Consider the following 18,872-nt stretch of genomic DNA (forward strand, 5'->3'; position numbering starts at 1 on the left):
ATGGGTCCCTTGAGTCTAGAACAGCACCAGGCAAGTGAATGGATGGATGAATGGATGTGTGCATGCATGGGTATCAGACAGATGGGTGATAGATTGATGAATAGAGGGGTGGATACATGACAGGTGGGTGGATAGATGGATGACTGATGGCTGGTGGGTGGCTGGATAGATGGAGAGATGCATAATGGATAATGAATGGATGATGGATGGATGATGGGCAGATGGATAGGTGGGTGCATAGTGGATTGATGGGTGGATAAATGGATGGACAGGTGAGTAAATAAGAGGATGGGTGGTTGATATTGAGTGTATGGATGGTGGATATGGAGGCATGGTAGGATGTGGAGGCATGAATGGATGAGAGATGAATAAATAATAGATGAATAGCCAGGCGGTAGTGACTCACACCTTTAATCTCAGCACTGGGGAAGCAGAGGCAGGCAGATCTCTGTGAGTTTGAGGCCAGCCTGGTGTACAGAGCAAGTTCCAGGTCAGCTAGGGCTACAAAAAGAAATCCTGTCTTGGGCAAAAAAAAAAAAAAAATAGATAAATAATGGATGGATGATGGTTGGCTGGCAGGCTGGCAGGATGGACAGATGGGTAAATGGATGGATGGTAGATGAATGAATAAATGTATATAAATATTCATAGTTCTAGAGAATTAGACCCACAGAACAAACAGAATACACCAGCTCTTGCATCTAAACACAATTTTATATTTTCACCAAAGCCAAGTCATATCTGTACTTTGAAAACTCCTTTAATAGATAGAGATTAATGTTTCCATTCCCAATTTGCAAGCTCTGCAGAGGTCCAGTTGGTAGCACCCTGTCCTGAAGGCTGAACCCTTCCCACGTCCATGGGAGGTGTCTGCAGCCCACACCTTCCATTGCTGTCTGGGGAGAATTCTCTTCAGTTCAAAGATGCTGGAAGATTCATTCAGACAGTGGAGCTAGGCTGTGACACAACCCTGGCAGGTCGTCGGGAAAGCCTTGGGAGAGACTGTGAATCCCAAAAAGCCTCATCAGGTGAAGTTTGGAAGCATTCTTAGGTACCCTTTTGCTAGTGTCCTTCCCCCCCCCCCCCCCCCGAGACTGTCCTTTTTTTTTTTTTTTTTTTTTTGAGATTAAGGTGACTAGCCCTGAAGGGGGTGCTCCTGTGTCAGCTCCTGAGTCCTATTGTCCCTGTCTCCCTCATACCCTACCACCACCACTACCATGGGGATTCATTGTCTAAGGAGATTGAGGGTCAGAAAAGATACCAAACCAGCCACCCAGGACATCCAGCTGGTACTTCAAGCCCACTCAAGAAGGGCAACAGTTTCCATTGTGTAAAAGGGTCTCACTAGTGCAGAAGAGGCCAGGCCTCTGTTTTTCCCCAAGGGTCTACTCCATGCCCTCTGACCTTAGGCTTTCCTCATTGCACATAACATACCAGGTGCCTCTCCATTCTGGCCATGCCCTGGCTTAAGGTGCTGTCTCCAGTTGGCTCCTGTGGAAAAGTGGCTACAGTTCAAGATGTTCATAGCATGTACACACACACCCTCGGTGGTGAGTACTGATCTGGGCAGAGCGGGAGCTCCTCTGAAGTGCAGTCCTGAGAACTGGGGAGTTATCACAAGCCACCAGAGCCAGCAGGGCTTGGGCCATGGCACCAAGGGCTGGACGGCTCCATAGCTGCTCGATTCTACTCCCACTGAGGCACACACAAGGTGCAGCTGCCCAAGCAGTCCCTGACTTAACCTGGGGGAGAGGCTGGGACCCAGTCAACCCCACAGACAGAGGTCGGAGCAAAGTGAGGCGAGATGCATTAGGCCCTGTTAGGGTCAATGTGAAGAGCAGAGTGCTTCCTGGGCCCAGGGCTCCCAAGTTCAGCCCCCCAGCTCACATTGCCAGTCCCAGAGTCTGGAGGAAGCTCCCCATAGCTGCCCCCCCATATCCTTCCCCTTGCTCACCTGAGCTGGGGGCCCATGGCATCATAGATGGTTATGCTCGGGAAGCCATTGAAGGTGGAAGTCATGGAACTCGTGTAGGCACCCGTGTCAGGGAAAATCAGCCAGTCACCCACATCCAGCTCGGGCAGCTGTACCTCCTTCGAGAAGAGCCTGTCGAAGGCATCACATGTGGGGCCATAGAGGGTGCAGGGGAGGAGACGGGGCTCCGAGGGGAACTCCTGCAGGGGGAAGGAAGGAAGGGTCTCATTGCATTGCTAGGATGTTAGACATGGCCCTGGGACACCTGTGACCCTCCAGTAAGGACAGCACCATTCAACCACAGTGAGAGGTGATAGAGTGGTTCTTCTGTGGGAGCCTGGAGCTTACGTGGTGCCAGGGCCATGTCTCAGCCTATCAGCCCACAAATACATCGTGTGTGCATGCTGAGGAACAAGACCAGGCCTCAGAGTCCTCTGCACAATGGAGTCACCTGGGGCGTTTTAATGACGAATGGATGCTGGATTCAACCGGGGGATTTAAATCTATTTATACATATAAGAGCATGGCTGGGCAGCGGGGACTTCAACAGCTTGGCAGGTGGCTTTAATGTGAAGGGAGCTTGGGAACCACTACTCTCCAAGTCTCCTGCATCCCCAACATTCCAGAGTTCCAGGAATGCACATATAGAGAGATGCACATGGAATCATCCAGAGCTGATCAGACCCATGCAGCCTCCACAGACACACGTGCCTGCACAGGTGTGCACCAGGAAACACACAGATGTGTACATGCAGTGTCTCCCGCCCGTGTCCAGCACGACAACTTCAGAGCATGGGTGACCTGAGACTTGGTGACCTCAGGACTTGGTGATCTCAGGACACAGAAGGTCCTCTTACCTTAGCCACAATGGGTATCCTGGGAACAGGCTCCCTGAGGAAGATTCGAAAGGCACCATAATAGCCCTCATTGAGGTAGTATGCCAGCTTCTTGTGGCCTCCTGGGAACAGGAAGTAGATAGGATGAAGTGTTTTGGTGAGGTGTCCCTAATGAGTTCCGACTTGGGAGACTGATTGGATACCATGACCCCTGCATTACAGTTGGAGAAACTAGGTCTTGTCAGAAATCCAAAGGAGTAGATGATGCCCTAGGATTATATCCCCAGACACAGGTTCAGGTGCTTGGACTAGGCCCCTGAACACCTACTGCCTGTGAGGTGGGATTATCCCCTGAACACCTACTGTGTGTGAGGTGGGATTATCCCTTGAACACCTACTGTGTGTGAGGTGGGATTATCCCCTGAACACCTACTGTGTGTGAGGTGGGATTATCCCCTGAACACCTACTGTGTGTGTGGTAGGATTATCCCCTGAACACCTACTGTGTGAGGTGGGACAGAAGCTGTGGCTTTTTTTTTTTTTTTTTTTTTTTTAATGTTTTACTTCAGGATTTGCCAGTGTGTACATTTCCTTCCTTTTAGGGAAGGCTTTATTAACTGCACTTCCCTTCCTTTCCTCCTTCTGTTCTTCCTTCCCTCCTTCCCTCTTCCCTCCCTTCCTCTCTTTCTTATTTACATGGGCTTAACAGGGCCTTGCTTTGCTAGGCAGGTGTCTTACCACTGAACTGTATCCACAGATCTTAGCTTTCCAGATGGGCTCTTAGCATCTAACCCTCCTGAGTGCTGGGATTGCAGTCACGTGCCACCACACCCCACTTTATCTTGTTTGTGTTTATTTGTTTGACATAAAGTCTCATAGCCCACATTGCCTATGTAGTGTTGGCTTGTCTTGAACTCATAATCTTTACCCTCCCTCATCCTGGATGCTGACATAACAGGTGGGTACCAGCATATCTAGTCTTGACACTCTGGCGTCTGGGCTCTGCAGACACAGAGGAGTCTGACCTTCCCTGGCTAGCTGATTCCTAGAGGCAATAATTGTCCTCCAAAATGGCCTCCCTCACATACAACCACTAGTCCAGAGCCCAAGCAGCCAGCTGCTTCCCTTTTTTAAATGTTTATATTTGTTTATTTCATGTGTATCAATGTTTTGCCTGCATGCATGTCTGTGCACCACATTCATGCAGTGTCCATGGAGGCCACAGGTGGGCATGGAACTGAAGTTACAGATGGTTGTGAACCACCATTTGGGTACTGAGCATTGTACACAAGTCCTTTGCAATAAACAGTAAGTGCTCTCAACTGCTGAGCTACCTCCTGCCCTGTGGTCCATTTCCTCAGCTCACTGTTCCAGTCACTTTCTCCTGGTGTTTGTCACCCTAGGGTCAAAGACTAGAGCCATCCTTACACTTTGGGGCCATTGAAATCACCAAGACCAGCCAGAACAAAGCATGTCTTGAATGCCCAACCTCGTCATTTCTTCCCTCATAAATCACAATGGAAGTGGAGTGGAGTGGAGTGTCTCATATCTATGATCCCAGCACTCAGGAAGCTGGGGTAGGAGGGTTGCCACAAGTTCTAGGCCAGCCTAGACTACAAGCTGACCCTATCTATAAATAAATAAATAAATAAATAAATGTATAGTAGGATATAGCTCAGTTGGTAGAATTTGACCAGTATACACAAAGCCAGCACCACATAAAACCAGCCATGGTGTGTAGTGAGATATCCGCTCCCCCACCCCCGCACTGCTGCACTGACCACGCCCATTGATGACATCTCCCATCAATGGTGTGTAGTTGTCTGTGTGTGTGTGTATGTGTGTGTGTGTGTGTGTGTGTGTGTGTTTTAACCCTTTTACTCTTTGGGGCGTGGCACCACCCAGCTCCCAAATAAATGCACAGAGGCTTATGCTTACTTATAAATGCTCAACCTTAGCTTAGCTTGTTGCTTGCCAGCTTTTTTTTAAATTATCCAGTCTACCTTTTGCCTCTGGGCTTTTACCTTTCTCTATTCTATATACCTTTCTTTACTTCTCATTCCGTGGCTGGCCTGGTGGTTGGATGGCTTGCCCCTGACAGCCTCCTCTCCTCTTTTCTTGCTCCTTGATCCTCCCTTCCCAGATTTCTCCTCCTATTTATTCTCTCTGCCAGTCAGCTCTGCCTATGCTTTCTCCTGCGTGGCTATTGACTGTTCAGCTCTTTTTTAGACCAGCCAGGTGTTTTAGACAGACAAAGTAACACAGCTTCATGGACTTAAACAAATGCAATGTAAAAAAAAATGCAATGCATCTTTGCATCATTAAACAAACATTCCACAGCATAAATAAATGTACCACATCTTAAACTAATATTCCACAACAACTGTGGTGTACATCTGTAAACTCAGAACTAGGGGAGTAGAGGCAGGAGGGTCAGAAGTTTAAGATCATTCTCAGCTACATGGCTATTGGAGAAACCAGGAACATTAGTCACTTAGGGGTGTCTCCTCAGTGGAGGAAATAAAATACCTGCATTCTTCCCAGAAAGCTTGGAGTGGGGGTTGTTAATGACCTGGTGCCCTTTTGCTATCTGTAGGGGCAAACTTCACCTAAATCCCCAAGTGTCTATCCCAGACTGTCCCTCCATAGACCTTGATTGTTAGCTTTCAATCAACAGAACCCATCCTTAGGGGAGATGCCACATGTACTTTACAGCCTGCTGACCTCTATGCTGTCTCGATCAGAGCCCACACTAGATTCTTATAGCTATAGAACCCACTCTCGTCATCACGTGTACTTTGTAAAGAAGTTTATATTAGTCACACCTTAAGCTTTATTGTGCACCTGGGATTGGAATGATTGATGCCTGGAAATCTTTTTCCAAATTCTATTGTGTTTAAATATGCGAACAATAAACCACCCAATATTAGACTCCCTGAAGTCTGATCCAGGTTGATGACATCAATCTGAATCGAGTTTTCGTTATCACCTTTTCAAGGCTCGCTTCCCTGCCTGCAGAGACCCCCTCACATGGCAAGTTCCAGGTCAGCCTAGACTACACGAGACCCTATATCCACAAACAAATGTCACAGTGAAGACTCCTTTCTCACCCAATCCACTCTATGTAGATAATTCATGCAGGAATGCCTGTCCCTGGGAAACTGTGTGTAAAAATGTATCTGAGGCAGCTGTCTCCATGTAAGCATGTCTTGCCATAGCTAATTAGAACAAATCCTTAGGACAAATCCTGGGTGTGCTATGAAACGGTGCCCACTCTGACAACACCAACGGCTGCAGATGGCTCCCTCCCTCCCAACACGCTGCCTCTATGGATATTACTCAAACAAACCTGTGGCAGCATTTTCCCTAGCTCCCACATACTCTTGTTACATGATTCCCAGATCCTGCAGGCACAACCGTCTACCAAGCCTGTTCTTCACAGCCATCTTAGTCTCTCTTCACATCATCACTCCTGAACCTGCATTCAGGATTCCACTCAGACTCTGTCAACATCTGGGCAATAGGCAGCCATTTGAATGCTGACTCTGAGCACAGATTTTCTCACCTCTGGCTTCCTTTCTTTCTCCTCCCTATCTCCTTAACCCCGATTCCAGTGGTACCTAGATCAATTCTGTATTGAGTTCATCATGAGGCTAGAGATGAAGGGCACCAGCCCTGTAGTCAGGAAGACATGGGCTGGATGCCCTACTGACTAGCTGTGCTGCCTTGGACAAGTGACTGTCTCTCTCTGAGTCTCCATGCCTACACATGTTCATTGGGGGAGACCCAAAGTTGTCTCACAAGATTGGTGAGCAGACATGAGGTAGACTATGTATTTCAGCTGTCATTGACTTCTGTAGATCGGCAGCTCTTGCTTTTGTTGATGTAATGAATAACAAGCTCTCAAATCCTTATAATTGGCTGTAAGGAAATGACTGAGGACAGGTGTGCTACACCCCAGCATCCTCCAGTGAGACACTTCATCGAAAGGACAGGGGAGGGGATCAGAGTGACGGATAAATATTTACATGTCAATGTCACTCAGTCCTGAATATCAAAGAGGGCTAACCCAGTGGATGCAGACTTGGGAATATTCTCGATTTTGCCATGAATGCATTTCTGGTTCATTCTCTGGGAACATGGCAATACCACCTTCCTCCCACACTCAGAGGCAAAATAGCTGAAGAGCTCTCCTGGGAAACATGGTGATGAGTGTCAAAAGGTACTGTCACCGGAGGATGTCAGCCTTCGGGATGTGTCCGATCACAGACAGTCAGCTCTGTTTTACCTGTTGTGGGAGCTTGTACTCACGCACTCTGTCATTGATAGAAACTGTCCTGCACCAAAGGGTCTGCTCCTGGCTGACTAGGTTTAGTAATGGGTGTCTAGGGTCTTAGAGGCTGAACCTTGCAATTGCTCACTCAAGCCTGGGTAGGCTCACCCATTACCTAGAAGAGCACCTTGGTCTCTGTCCTTCACCTTTCCCTCTTCTGGGAAACAATAAACAGTGCACGGATAGGGTTGATCCAATGCCCAACTCTGATCTCAATTCCCAGAATTAGGCACCCAGGGTATAACCCAGACCCACAGTCCAACCTCTCCCTGAGTCCCAGGGACACCTGGACAGTGGCTACATCTGGCACCTACCTGACTCCAGTGCAGCCTTCTTGGCTATGATGTTCACAGCAGTTGTGCATACAGACTCCATATAGAAACGGCCAGGCTCTGCGATGACCTCTACACCAGTCCCCTCCGGGAAGTACTGGGCCCTGGCTGCATTGATCACTCTAGCCATCTGTGGAGACAGATCCAGCCTCTGCTGTGTCCTGAGTCTATGTGACTCTCATGACCAGCCAGCCCTCTTTCCTTTGTCCCTACAATAGCTGTTGAGACAGCCTCATCTTATTCAAGAAGAAACAGTTAGAAATTAGGCTGGGATAGGCCAAAGCACACAACCAGTGTGTGGCTCTGGCACCCTGAGGAATGTGACATTGCAAATAACTGGCACATGGTCAGCAGAGACAGAATGTCTTTGTGGTCTCCTGAAGCTAAGGGACCATGAGTGTGCACCAGGCCTATCCAAGGCCAGTGGCTAACAGGTCTAAAGAAGGACACAGGCAGGCTGTGGAGATAGCTTGGGGATATAACACCTACCTCATGTGAGGCTGGGAATAAAAAAGAAGAGAACAGGAGGAGGGGGAAGAAGGAAGATAAGGGGTGGGAGTGGAGGAGGACAGGAGAGGAGGAGGGAGAACAGAAGGAAGAAGGAGGGGAGGAAGAACAGAAAGGGGGAAGAGGAAGAGAAGACCATTGTTAGATGTAGCTCCTGATCCTGGACTAGAGCTCTGAGGCAACACAAGAGGCACAACAAATAGGTGCACTCAGACACACTCCCATGCACACACTCTGACACACTCAGGTGCACACACTCAGACACACCCAGGCACACTCCTGTGCACACACTCTGACACACTCGTGTGCACACTCAGGCACACACACCCAGACATACTCAGGTGCACACACTCAGGTACACACACTCAAACACACCCAGACACACTTGGGTGCACACACTCAGACACACTCAGGTGTACACACTCAGACACACTGAGGTGCACACACTCAGACACACCCAGACATACTTGGGAACACACACTCAGACACACTTATAGCCACACATGTCATCAGGTGAAGATGTCTGTCAGAATCAAACCACAGTGTCCGAAAACAGACTCCCAGTTATGCAAGAGTTTATGTACAAACACACAGGCATTCGTGCACACTTATCCCTCCACCTCAAGCTGCTCATGCCCTGGGGCCATCCCTCTCACCTCCTCAAATTTAGCTTTGGAGCCCTCAGTTCCAGGGAAGCCCCCTCCAAGATCCAAGAGACTCATGTGGTGGCCAGCCCTTCGGCCCATCTCAAACACACCATGGCAGTCAGCAATGGCCTGCCTGTAGCTCTGCGGTGTCTGGCAGTCGGAACCCACGTGGAAGCTGAGTGTGGCCATTGGTGTGGAAGACACACAGGTGGAAATTCAAATCAGTGTGAGGACAAAGACACTGAGGAACACCCACCCAGGGGCTGTAAGACCAGTGCCAGCCAGTGACAAGACAATACTGGTCCACTCGGCTCCCATAGGTGTAAGTGTACTTGGTCACAAATCACCCAGTCGGAGCTAATGACCAAGTAGAGTTTTCCCCCAGCTGCCCACTCCTGATGTCTTTGTGAAGGGGTTCTCCTTCTCTTAGCTAAAACCCCACAACCCAGCGCCCCCTGAAGATAAACTGAGGTCAGAGGGGATGAGGTGAGTAAGGATTTCTCATCACATGCAAAGCCTGGCTGGCCAGATGGCTCAGGGAGAAAAGGCATTCACTGCCAAACCCTACTGAGATCAATTCCTGAACCCCACATGGTGAGAGAGAAAAACTGGCTCCTGAAAGTTGTCCTCTGACCCCCAGATGTACTCCATGGCATGCGCACACACAGGCACATACACATGAGTAAATATCTTAAAATTTTAATTACTTTTCAAATTAAAAGAGTGTGTTGGGGCCATGAAACACATAAAAATGGCAGCAGTCCCTCTCTCTCTCTCTCTCTCTCTCTCTCTTTAAAATAGTATCTCATATAGCACAGCTATCCTCCAACTTGTTATATAAGCAAGGGTGACCTTGAACTTCTCACCCTCCCACCTCCATCTCTGGAGTGCTGGGATTAAAGGCTGCACACCACCCTGGTTTTATTTGGTGCATACCAGACAAGAACGACACCATCTGAGCTATGTCCCTAGCCCCACCCCCACCCCCGCCCCGTTTTTTGAGACTGGGTTTCCTATTGTCCAGCCAGCTCTTGACCTTGTCACCCTCCTGCCTCTGCCTCCAGAGTACTGGGATTACAACTGTGTGTCCCCACACCCATGCTTCAGAATCCCTTCAAGAGCAAAATGAATGCACGTATCCTGGAGGAATGATATGTAAAAAACTTCCAAGTGAGATTCGCTCTGTAAAGTGATTAGACCCCAAGGGAAGAAAAGAAATCAGCAGCATCAATCCTGACTTCATTTAAAATTCCAATTTTTCTCATCTTGGAGATTTTGCATTTGTTTTGATTTTTTTTAAATGCTGTTTGAAAATGTTGTATATCTGGAGCGTTAAGTTTTTGATGTTTACTTCAATTTGTCCCCTAGGCTATCAGAGTCTCACATCCTCTAGGCCTAGCAAATACACAAAGCAGAGGTGTCCCTGAGAGTCCTTGGCTGCCTAGGGACAGCAATAGAAATCAAGACAGGAAAGGCCAGTGCTCACGTACGAGGCCCCCACCACGGCCAACCCCAGCTCTCGGGCAGCCTGGAGCAAGTGTCCACAAGCCTCCAAACGAGCTCCAAACTTGTCGTTCAGCGGGAAGGTGCTTTGACTGTTCTGGATCTGTATCCTGAGGACCAATCTGGAAGAGCAAGAAGCAAGAAGGTGGCGTGGGCACACAGGAACCCCGAGGCCCTCCCACCTTCCCACCCATCCCTGCTACTGAGGGTGGAGACCAAGGAGTGAACACATGTTATTTACAGAATTTTGCCAGGCAAAAACAAGTAGGAAAGAATCACAATTAAACTTTCTAAAGAATCTGAGACATAGGCTGGGTGGTAGTGGCTCAGGCCTTTAATCTATTATCTTGGGAAGTAGAGGTAGGCAGGTCTCTGAGTTCGAGGTCAGCCTGGTCTACAGAGTGAGTTCCAGGGCAACCAGGGCTACACAGAGAAACCCTGTCTTGAAAAAATAAAAAATAAAAAAAAAAAACAAAAAACAAAAAACAAAAAGAGATGTCACACAGCTTTCCTAAGATCACACAGCATATGGCTAATGAATCCGAAATGTGAGCTTTGCTCTGACTCTAGAATAAGTACTTTTTCTAAGACAGCATGGATGCCAGACCTTCTCAAGCCAAGCTCTGTCCAGTGCCAGTGCAGAGACAAGTCCATTTGGTGCTAATGTGCTCCCAAGAAGGCACTGACCGCCTGACTGAACCCTTGTACCTGCCATCTGGCAGAGGTTTTCTTGGAGCCACCTTCTACCTGGTTGCTGAGGTCCAGATCCATCTGTTGGAGTCCCTTGGCCCACTGTTTCCAGATGTATCCCTGCCATCTCACCTAGCCCCAGGGTGGTGCTGGGCCACCTTAGCCAGTTCCTCCTCACTGTCGAAGGTCATAAGCTGCACCCCGAAGCGGGCTGCGTACTGGATGTGGGAGACGGCCTTGCAGGGGTTGGCGAAGATGATTCGTGAGGGGGCCACGCCCAAGCCCAGCACCTGCTCCAGCTCCCCCTAGCATGGGTGAAGGCCAGAATTGGAGTTGCCTTGCTGTTCCTGCCTTCCTGTTCCTGACTCTTTGGGGATAGGATCTCAGCCTGAATGGGGATGCCTTGCAATGAATCCCTTCTGGAACCAGGTCCGTCACTGGGAGAGCATCAGGTCCCAAAGAAACCTGGACAAGTCTCACTCAGTACCTGTGGCTTCTCCCAGCACTTCTCACGCTGCCCCCCCAACCTCTCCCACCCAGGGACTGGCTTTGCTTCCCTCCCCCCAGCTTCTGATTCATATGACTCAGGCGTTTTGTCTATGTGATCTCTTGCTTCCCATGCACCCTTGTGGTCCTCTTGACCTCCTCTTCTCTTCCCCTCTCACTCCCCCCCCCTCTCCTGGTCCAGTCTATTCTGCTGGCCAGGTTCAGTCTATTCTGCTGGACTCTTCTGGATGCCTCTGGCTGCTCCTTCCTTCATGTCTACAGTAAAAACCTCCTCAGCCATACTTACCTAGGAGCCGTCACGTCCTTGTCTTATTCAGCGTTGGTCCCATTTTACACAGGGAGAAACTGAGGCTCAGAAGGGTGACTGGCTTTGCCAGGAAAGGACCCGGTTCCCTAGTTCAGGTTACCTGGTCTTGTCACATAGCCATGTGCAAGGCTGATCACAGCAATTTGCTCATTTATTCATGTAAAAGCGTCTAAGGGACCAGGGCTACTGCTCAGTTGGTAGAGGGCTTGCATAGTATGCACAAAGTCCTGGGTCCACTCAGCACCTAGTAAACTGGTGGCCTGTAATCTCAGCCCTGGGAAGGTAGAGGTGGGAGGACCGGAAGTTCCAGGTCACCCTCGGCTGTGTAGTGAATCCCAAAACAGCCTGTTCTACATTAGACTCAGCACAAATAAAAACCATCAGTGCAACAACAAAAAGCCTCAACATGCCAGTAACCATTGTGGGGGCCAGAGTCCCCATCCCTGATCTCCTGACCACTGGGCAGTGTTTCTCCAGAATGTGACAGGCCCATGGAGAGGTGACTGGCAAGCTGGCACAGACTCACCTGACTGGCACAGTCAAAGCCCGCGCCCAGAGCAGCCAGGACTCGGAGCACCCAGGGCCTGCTGTTGCACTTCACTGCATAGAAGGGCTGGACTTGGGGCAGGGCCTGGAGGAAGGCCTGATGGCGGCCGACCAGCACATCCAGGTCAAGTACCATGAAGGGGTCTTGGTGGCCCTGTTAGGGCAAGAACAAGAGAGGGAGGTGGGGAGGTTAGGTCCTGGAGTCCTCTTCACTCCATGACAAAACCAGTACTGTTCCTCTAATTTTCTTTTCCTCTCCTTCCATTTCACTTTGTGGGGTTTTTGTTTTGTTTTGTTTGGCTTGTTTGTTTTTGTTTTTCTTTTTTGTTGTTGTTTGGAGGCAGGGTTATTCTGTGTAGCCTTGGTTGTTCTGGAACTTGCTCTATAGAACAAGCTGGCCTCGAACTCACCACTGACTGTTTCTCCCTTTTCAAGGGCCAGGGAAAACAAAAGCTTAGTCAAAAAAAAAAATAATAATAATAACAAGTGACTTGAGATCATGCAGCAAGAATATGATGAAGAGAGGATTTTATTTTTTTAATCTAATTTTGTTTTTTGAGACATCATCTCTTCTATGTAGCTGGCTGTCCTAGACTAGCTCTGTAGACCAGGCTGGCCTCCAACTTAGAGATCCACCTGCCTCTGCCTTCTGAGTTCTGGGATTAAAGAAGTGTACCATCATGTGTGGCGAAGAAAGGATTTGAACTCTGGTCTTTTTATCTCTTTAAAGAGGTGCAGGGGGGCTGGAGAGATGGCTCAGCTATTAAGAGCATTGACTGCTCTTCCAGAGGACCTGAGTTTGATTCCCAGCACCCACATGGCAGCTCACGGCTCCAATTCCAATACACATGAAATAAAATAAACAAATTATTTTTTTAAAAAAAGTGCCAGGAGGTAGCTTTGGTCTACAGACAGCTTCAGCCCCCAGCAATGGCTTGGTTGAGGGTAAACCTGAGTGTCAAGGAAGGGAACGTAAAGGATAGCAGAGCTCACTATGCCCAGTACAGGCCCTGGGAAAGCCTGGTATGATGGCCTCCAAGCTGTAAGCCTTCTTGGGTACCAGTAATGGAAGGGGTAGGGTTCACCTTCCCTCCTTACCTCGGCAGAGAGCTCCTGAATCTTCCTCAGGACCAGCTGCCGGGCAGATCCCTCTGGACCCAGGATGATGGGCTCTGATGGCCACATGCTTCCCGAGGCTCCCAGCTTTTCCCTTAGGTCCCCAGGGCAGGTGCTCATCCCTGAGACTCCAGCTGAGGTGTTCTCTGGGCACAGTTCTGGCATCCTAGAAAGGACAACTCTGTGGACCCAGTCTCTTCCTTCCACAACTCCTGCTGTCTCTCCCACAGTCAAAACAGCCAGGTCATTGAAACCTGGGCCCCACTCAGCTGCAAGAATCCCACCTTGCCCTGTGATATTTTCCATCTTTACAGCAGGCTACTGATGGCACATGGCCTGAGCCATGGATGCAGGTGACAAACAAGGCGCAGTGGCCATTCTATCAGAAGGGAAGCATATGACTCTCTTCCAGGCTCCTTCCCACACTCTCCCCATTCAAGATGAGAAATTGGGACTCAGTAGAGCAGTCCAACTGTATGTCATAGGACATTAGACGTGAGACCTGTGACTGCTCTCACCAGGAAAGAAAGGGACTTTCCTCAGGTCGGGTGGCCTCCTGGGTCCCCCTGAAATAGCCAGAGAGCCTTCAGACCAAAGTGGAGTCACTGGCATCCAGAGAGCATCTGGTCATTACAGGAACTATGTCCATGACCCTTCCACACGTGACTCACCTTGTAGCCATTATGACCAGTTTCCTCAAGTACAGCACGGAGAGCCGGGGTGATGGGAAAATACCTGTGGGGAAATCCGGTTCCAACAAGATTTCAGGGTACAAGAAGCCTACCTTCAGCCCAAACCTCCAGGAGCGATCACACCTTCCAAGGTGTGCCCACTGACAGGTGTTCAGGGATGGGAACACCTGTCAAAAGCAAGTGCTGGCCACCTTGAGAGGCAGGAGAGCCCAGAAACTTTTTCACCTCTCCCCTCTTCCCCAGAGGTGTCCAGCTCACTCTATAGAGGGGGTGCGTCTGGGAGCAGAATCCAAAACTAATCAGGTGAGCCTGCAGGCTGGAGCATGTGCTGGGCTCTCATGCACCCCCTTGCTCTCTGCTGCCAATTTAACTGGTAGTCTATCTGTGCTACTCCATCTTGCCCCACCCTATCTCTCCTCACCCTCCCTTTCTGTGAGAGCCTCTAAGGACTCTCTGTGACCTGATGACCCTCCCAGGATGGAACCATCACCTTGGAGCAGGACCAACTCTAGGATGTCATCTGTCACCTTTTAAGAAGGTACCTTCAAGTTACAACTCAAGTAAGTTCAATATTATTTCAGTAAACAATGACTATGCTCCTATTGATTCCTGGGCAGAGTGGGTACACCAGGGGCTAGTTACAGAAGGGCCTAGGTCTTCCTATGACAGGAGAGCTGGAGACATGGTCGGTCTTAACCCAGACATAAACCTACTCATTAGTCCCTTCCTACAGCCTGCCTCTTGCCTGAAGCCCCTCTGTGGTCCTCCCTCTCCAGGATAGCAGATGGCAAAGCCTGCCTTCCCACTCCGAAAATGTGGCCATGGGTGCATCAGTTAACTGTTCTGAGCTTCAGTTTCTTCATCTGGAAAATGGGGCCTCAGGTGACAAGGGGCGGAATCTGAAACAAGGGGCGGCAAAATGCCTTGCTTGAGAGGAACACACACACACACACACACACACACACACACACACACACACACACACACACTGACTGGCACACATGCACACAAACACACACACACACACTGACTGGCGCACATGCACACACATGCTGACTGGAACACATGAACACACACACACACACTGACTGGAACATATGCGCATGTTTCTTTTGAGGTCATAGAGTCTCCTGTGTTGATTAAAATAAGAGCAGGGTAAAAATAGCATGTTTATCCCAACCCACAGGACTCCGAATCCTGCTAGAATCATGGGGAAGAACCATGGTCCACAGACAGACTCTGAGCAGGAGGGTTCAGCCACTGGCCAGCAAGGACAGTTTCACAGAACAAACTGGATGGTAGAAAGAAGAGCTGATGCCAGTAAAATTACTGTGAAATCGTTCAATGTGTGTTATTTTGCCTCCATGTATGTCTATGCAACATATTCCTGCTTTGTGTCCACAAAGGTCAGAAGAGGGCACTGGGTCCCCTGGAGCCAGAATTACAGATGGTTGTGAGCCACCATGTAGATGGTGAGAATTGAACGTGGGTCCTCTGAAATATCAATCAGTTCTTTTAACCACTGAGCCATCTCTCCAACCTCTAAACATGTGTTTTTAAACAAGCCATAAAGCATATTTAAGAAAGCAGATGGAAATAACATAACTATAGGAGGTGACATTTTAAGCTCATATATGATCAAATAGAGGACACTATGGAAGTCTGATTATATGAATTTATGAATAATGCAAATTCACAATCATAAAGCCCGATGCTTCTTGGCATCACAGGATGTGGGAGTTGGTTCTTGCCTAGCTTTGACTTGATGGTGGTATAACTTAAGTAGGTGTGCCCTTGATTTAGGGATGTATTATTTTGATACCTCAGATCTCGGACCCCATAGCTTCTTGGCTTTTAGGCTGAAAGTAAGTATAGTATTGAATCTTTCTGTAAACATGTTTTTTTAAAGATTTTATTTATTTATTATGTATACAGTGTTCTGCCTAAATGTATGCCTATATGCCAGAAGTAGGCACCAGATCTCATTTCAGATGGTTGTGAGCCATCATGTGGTTGCTGGAAATTGAACTCAGGATCTCTGGAAGACCAGCTAGTGTTCTTAACCACTGAGCCATCTCTCCAACCCCAGAAGATGTGCTTTACTTATTTAAATGTGTGTAAGTATCTGTGTTAGTATATGCACATGTGTGTATGCTTGGGTACACATGCCTGTACAGGTGTGAGGATGCCTGGCTTATTACATGGGTGCTTGTATTTGAAGTCCAGTCCTTGGGATTTCACAGCAAATACTCTTAATTTCTGACTCATCATTCTACTTTCTAATATTGACTCTTAGACCCCAAGAAGCATTGGATGGTGACAGGTACCTAATTGCAACTGGCCAGCAGGTCCCCTTGGCCACTAGACAGGGTCAAGGTGTTCTTGTAGGCTCAGGATCTGGTGATCCTCCAGCTGAAAGCCTCCAGCCCTTTCCTCTCCCATCAGGGGCCAAAGCTTCCAGGTTCCCAGGGACTCAGAAGTCCAAGCAGGGACAGCAGGAGGAGCCTGGAGTCGAAGGAGGATGTTCAATGGATCAAGAGAAGATCCCTTAGCCACCAGGGTCTCTTGAATCCCACTGTCAAACCATGGAGGAGCTGAATAAGACCTGCAGCTTTTGTTCCAAACAAGAAGGTGAAAAGGCTCTTGTTTCCATGGAGACACCATCCTCTCCTACCAGATAACTATGGAAAAGCCTATCTCTAGCTTTGCACCTCCCCAATTAGACCAAAGCCCCTAAAGTCTCAGTTTCATCATCTCAGGAAGGTCCTGAGGTTGGGTTGGGAGGGGCAGGATGGGATGGGGTGATATGGGATGAAATAGGGTGGGATGGATGGGAAGGTGTAAGGTGAGAGGGGAGGGGATGGGAGGGGCAGGATGGGATGGGATGGGATGAAATAGGGTGGGATGGATGGGAAGGTGTAAGGTGAGAGGGGAGGGGATGGGAGGGGCAGGATGGGATGGGATGGGATGGGATGAAATAGGGTGGGATGGATGGGAAGGTGTAAGGTGAGAGGGGAGGGGATGGGAGGGGCAGGATGGGATGGGAGGGAGTGGGATGGGGCAAGATGACATTGAATGACATGAGATGACACAATGTGACAGGTGAGAGAAGGTCTCACCTGTGAGAAGCTTAGCTAAGTGCCTGGTTCTACTAATAACCAGGACAATGAAGTTGATGGCAACAGTGACAATGACTTTTAAGAACAATCGGCTCACCCTTTCTTTGTTGGAACTTTTTATCCTTTAGGTTTTCATTTTACTTTGGGGGTGTAGTCCCCAGAATCCCAGGGTCTCCCACCTGCTAGGCAAACACTTCACCATTGAGATACACTTTCAGCCCCAAACTTTGTTTGATTTTTGATTGACACCTAAACAATTATTTATGGAGTACAGTGTCATTTTTTATTAATGTAAATATCACAGAATAATAAACTTGGAGTCATTAGCGTGTCCCTCACATTAAGTGGTTACTGTTGCTTTCTGGTGAGAGCAATTCAAATAGTCTCTTTAGCTATTTTATTCCCTAACTTTATTATTATAGTGTGTGCGCATGTGCGTGCGTGCGTGAGTGAGTGTGTGTGTGTGCGTGTGTGAGTGTGTGAGTGCGCGTGTGTGTGTGTGTTTGCATTATGTGCAGGCATCCATGTGCCACAGCACTCGGGTGTAGCAGAAGATAACTTTCAGAAGTGTATGTTTCCTGCCTGCACCGTGGGCTTTAGAAATCAGAGTCAGGTTCTCATGCGTGCACTGCGAACATTTCTACCCACTGAGCCATCTTGCCTGCCCTCTCTCAGCAGTATAAAAATACATGGTTTAAAGTACATTGTTAACGGCTCTCTGCTCCTCCCTGTTCTAGAGACAGCCGCATCTTTTCATGCAGTGCCAGCCTCGTTTCTGAGACACAATGGTGAACGGATTTGGCCATATTGGACGCCTGGTTACCAGGGCTGCCATCAATTCTTGCAAAGTGGACATTGTTGCCATCAATGACCCCTTCATTGACCTCAACTATATGGTCTAAATGCTCAGTATGACTCTACCCACGTCAAGTTCAAGGGCACAGTCAAGGCTGAGAATGGGAAGCTTGTCATCAACAGGAAGGCTATCACCATCTTCCAGGAGCGAGATCCTGCCAACATCAAATGGGGTGATGCTGGCGCCAAGCATGTTGTGAAGTCTACTGGCATCTTCACCACCATGGAGAAGGCTGAGGCTCACTTGAAGGGTGGGATCAAAAGGGTCATCATCTCCATCCCTTTTGCTGATGCCCCCATGTTTGTGATGGGTGTGAACCATGAGAAATATGACAACTCCCTCAAGATTGTCAGCAACGCTTCCTGCACTATCAACTGCTTAGCCCCCCTGGCCAAGGTCATCCATGACAACTTTGGCATTGTGGAAGGACTTATGCCCATAGTCCATGCCATCACAGAGGACTGTGGGTGGCCTCTCCGGGAAGCTGTGGCATGATGGGTGTGGGGATGTCCAGAACATCATCCCTGCATCCGCTGGTGCTGCTCAGGCTGTGGGCAAGGTTATCCCAGAGCTGAACGGGAAGCTCACTGGCGTGGCCTTCCATGTCCCTACCCCCAATGTGTCCATCGTGGATCTGACATGCCGCCTGGAGAAAGCTGCCAAGTATGACGACATTAAGAAGGTGGTGAAGCAGGCATCTGAGGGCCCACTGAAGGGCATCCTGGGCTATACCGAGGACAAAGTTGTCTCCTGCAACTTCAACAGAGATTCCCACTCTTCCACCTTTGACACTGGGGCTGCATCGCTCTCAATGACAACTTCATAAAGTTCATTTCCTGGTATGACGATGGATACGGCTACAGCTACAGGGTGGTGGACCTCATGACCTACATGGCCTCCAAGGAGTAA

At 48.8% G+C, this 18,872-nt stretch overlaps 1 protein-coding gene, 1 long non-coding RNA gene and 1 pseudogene across 2 annotated transcripts; 1 reads left to right on the forward strand and 2 right to left on the reverse strand.

The window, feature by feature from the left end:
- Positions 1–742: 742 nt before the first annotated feature.
- LOC127225048 (uncharacterized) lies at positions 743–1,494 on the reverse strand. The gene is made up of 2 exons (XR_007834765.1): positions 1,435–1,494; positions 743–1,002 (listed from the first exon to the last, which is right to left on the reverse strand). It is a non-coding gene; the product is annotated as an uncharacterized LOC127225048 (long non-coding RNA).
- A 456-nt stretch (positions 1,495–1,950) lies between these two features.
- On the reverse strand, positions 1,951–13,978 carry LOC127225094 (antizyme inhibitor 2). Its single transcript, XM_051188352.1, has 9 exons — positions 13,968–13,978; positions 13,279–13,462; positions 12,161–12,334; positions 10,953–11,125; positions 10,118–10,252; positions 8,637–8,802; positions 7,456–7,603; positions 2,830–2,930; positions 1,951–2,172 (listed from the first exon to the last, which is right to left on the reverse strand). The coding sequence occupies exons 1-9, from the start codon at positions 13,976–13,978 to the stop codon at positions 1,951–1,953; spliced, it is 1,314 nt and encodes a 437-aa protein (XP_051044309.1).
- Positions 13,979–17,834: 3,856 nt separating this feature from the next.
- LOC127225432 (glyceraldehyde-3-phosphate dehydrogenase-like) lies at positions 17,835–18,872 on the forward strand (annotated as a pseudogene).

This window comes from Phodopus roborovskii, unplaced genomic scaffold (assembly GCF_943737965.1).
Source record: "Phodopus roborovskii unplaced genomic scaffold, PHOROB, whole genome shotgun sequence".
In the NCBI taxonomy this organism is placed as follows: Eukaryota; Metazoa; Chordata; class Mammalia; order Rodentia; family Cricetidae; genus Phodopus; species Phodopus roborovskii.

Coding starts and splice junctions, on each gene's coding strand:
- LOC127225094 (XM_051188352.1), bottom strand. Junction 2,931..7,455: donor GAAGGCTGCACTGGAGTCAG/GTAGGTGCCAGA, acceptor TCCTGTTCCCAG/GAGGCCACAAGAAGCTGGCA. Junction 2,173..2,829: donor GGATACCCATTGTGGCTAAG/GTAAGAGGACCT, acceptor TTCCCCCTGCAG/GAGTTCCCCTCGGAGCCCCG.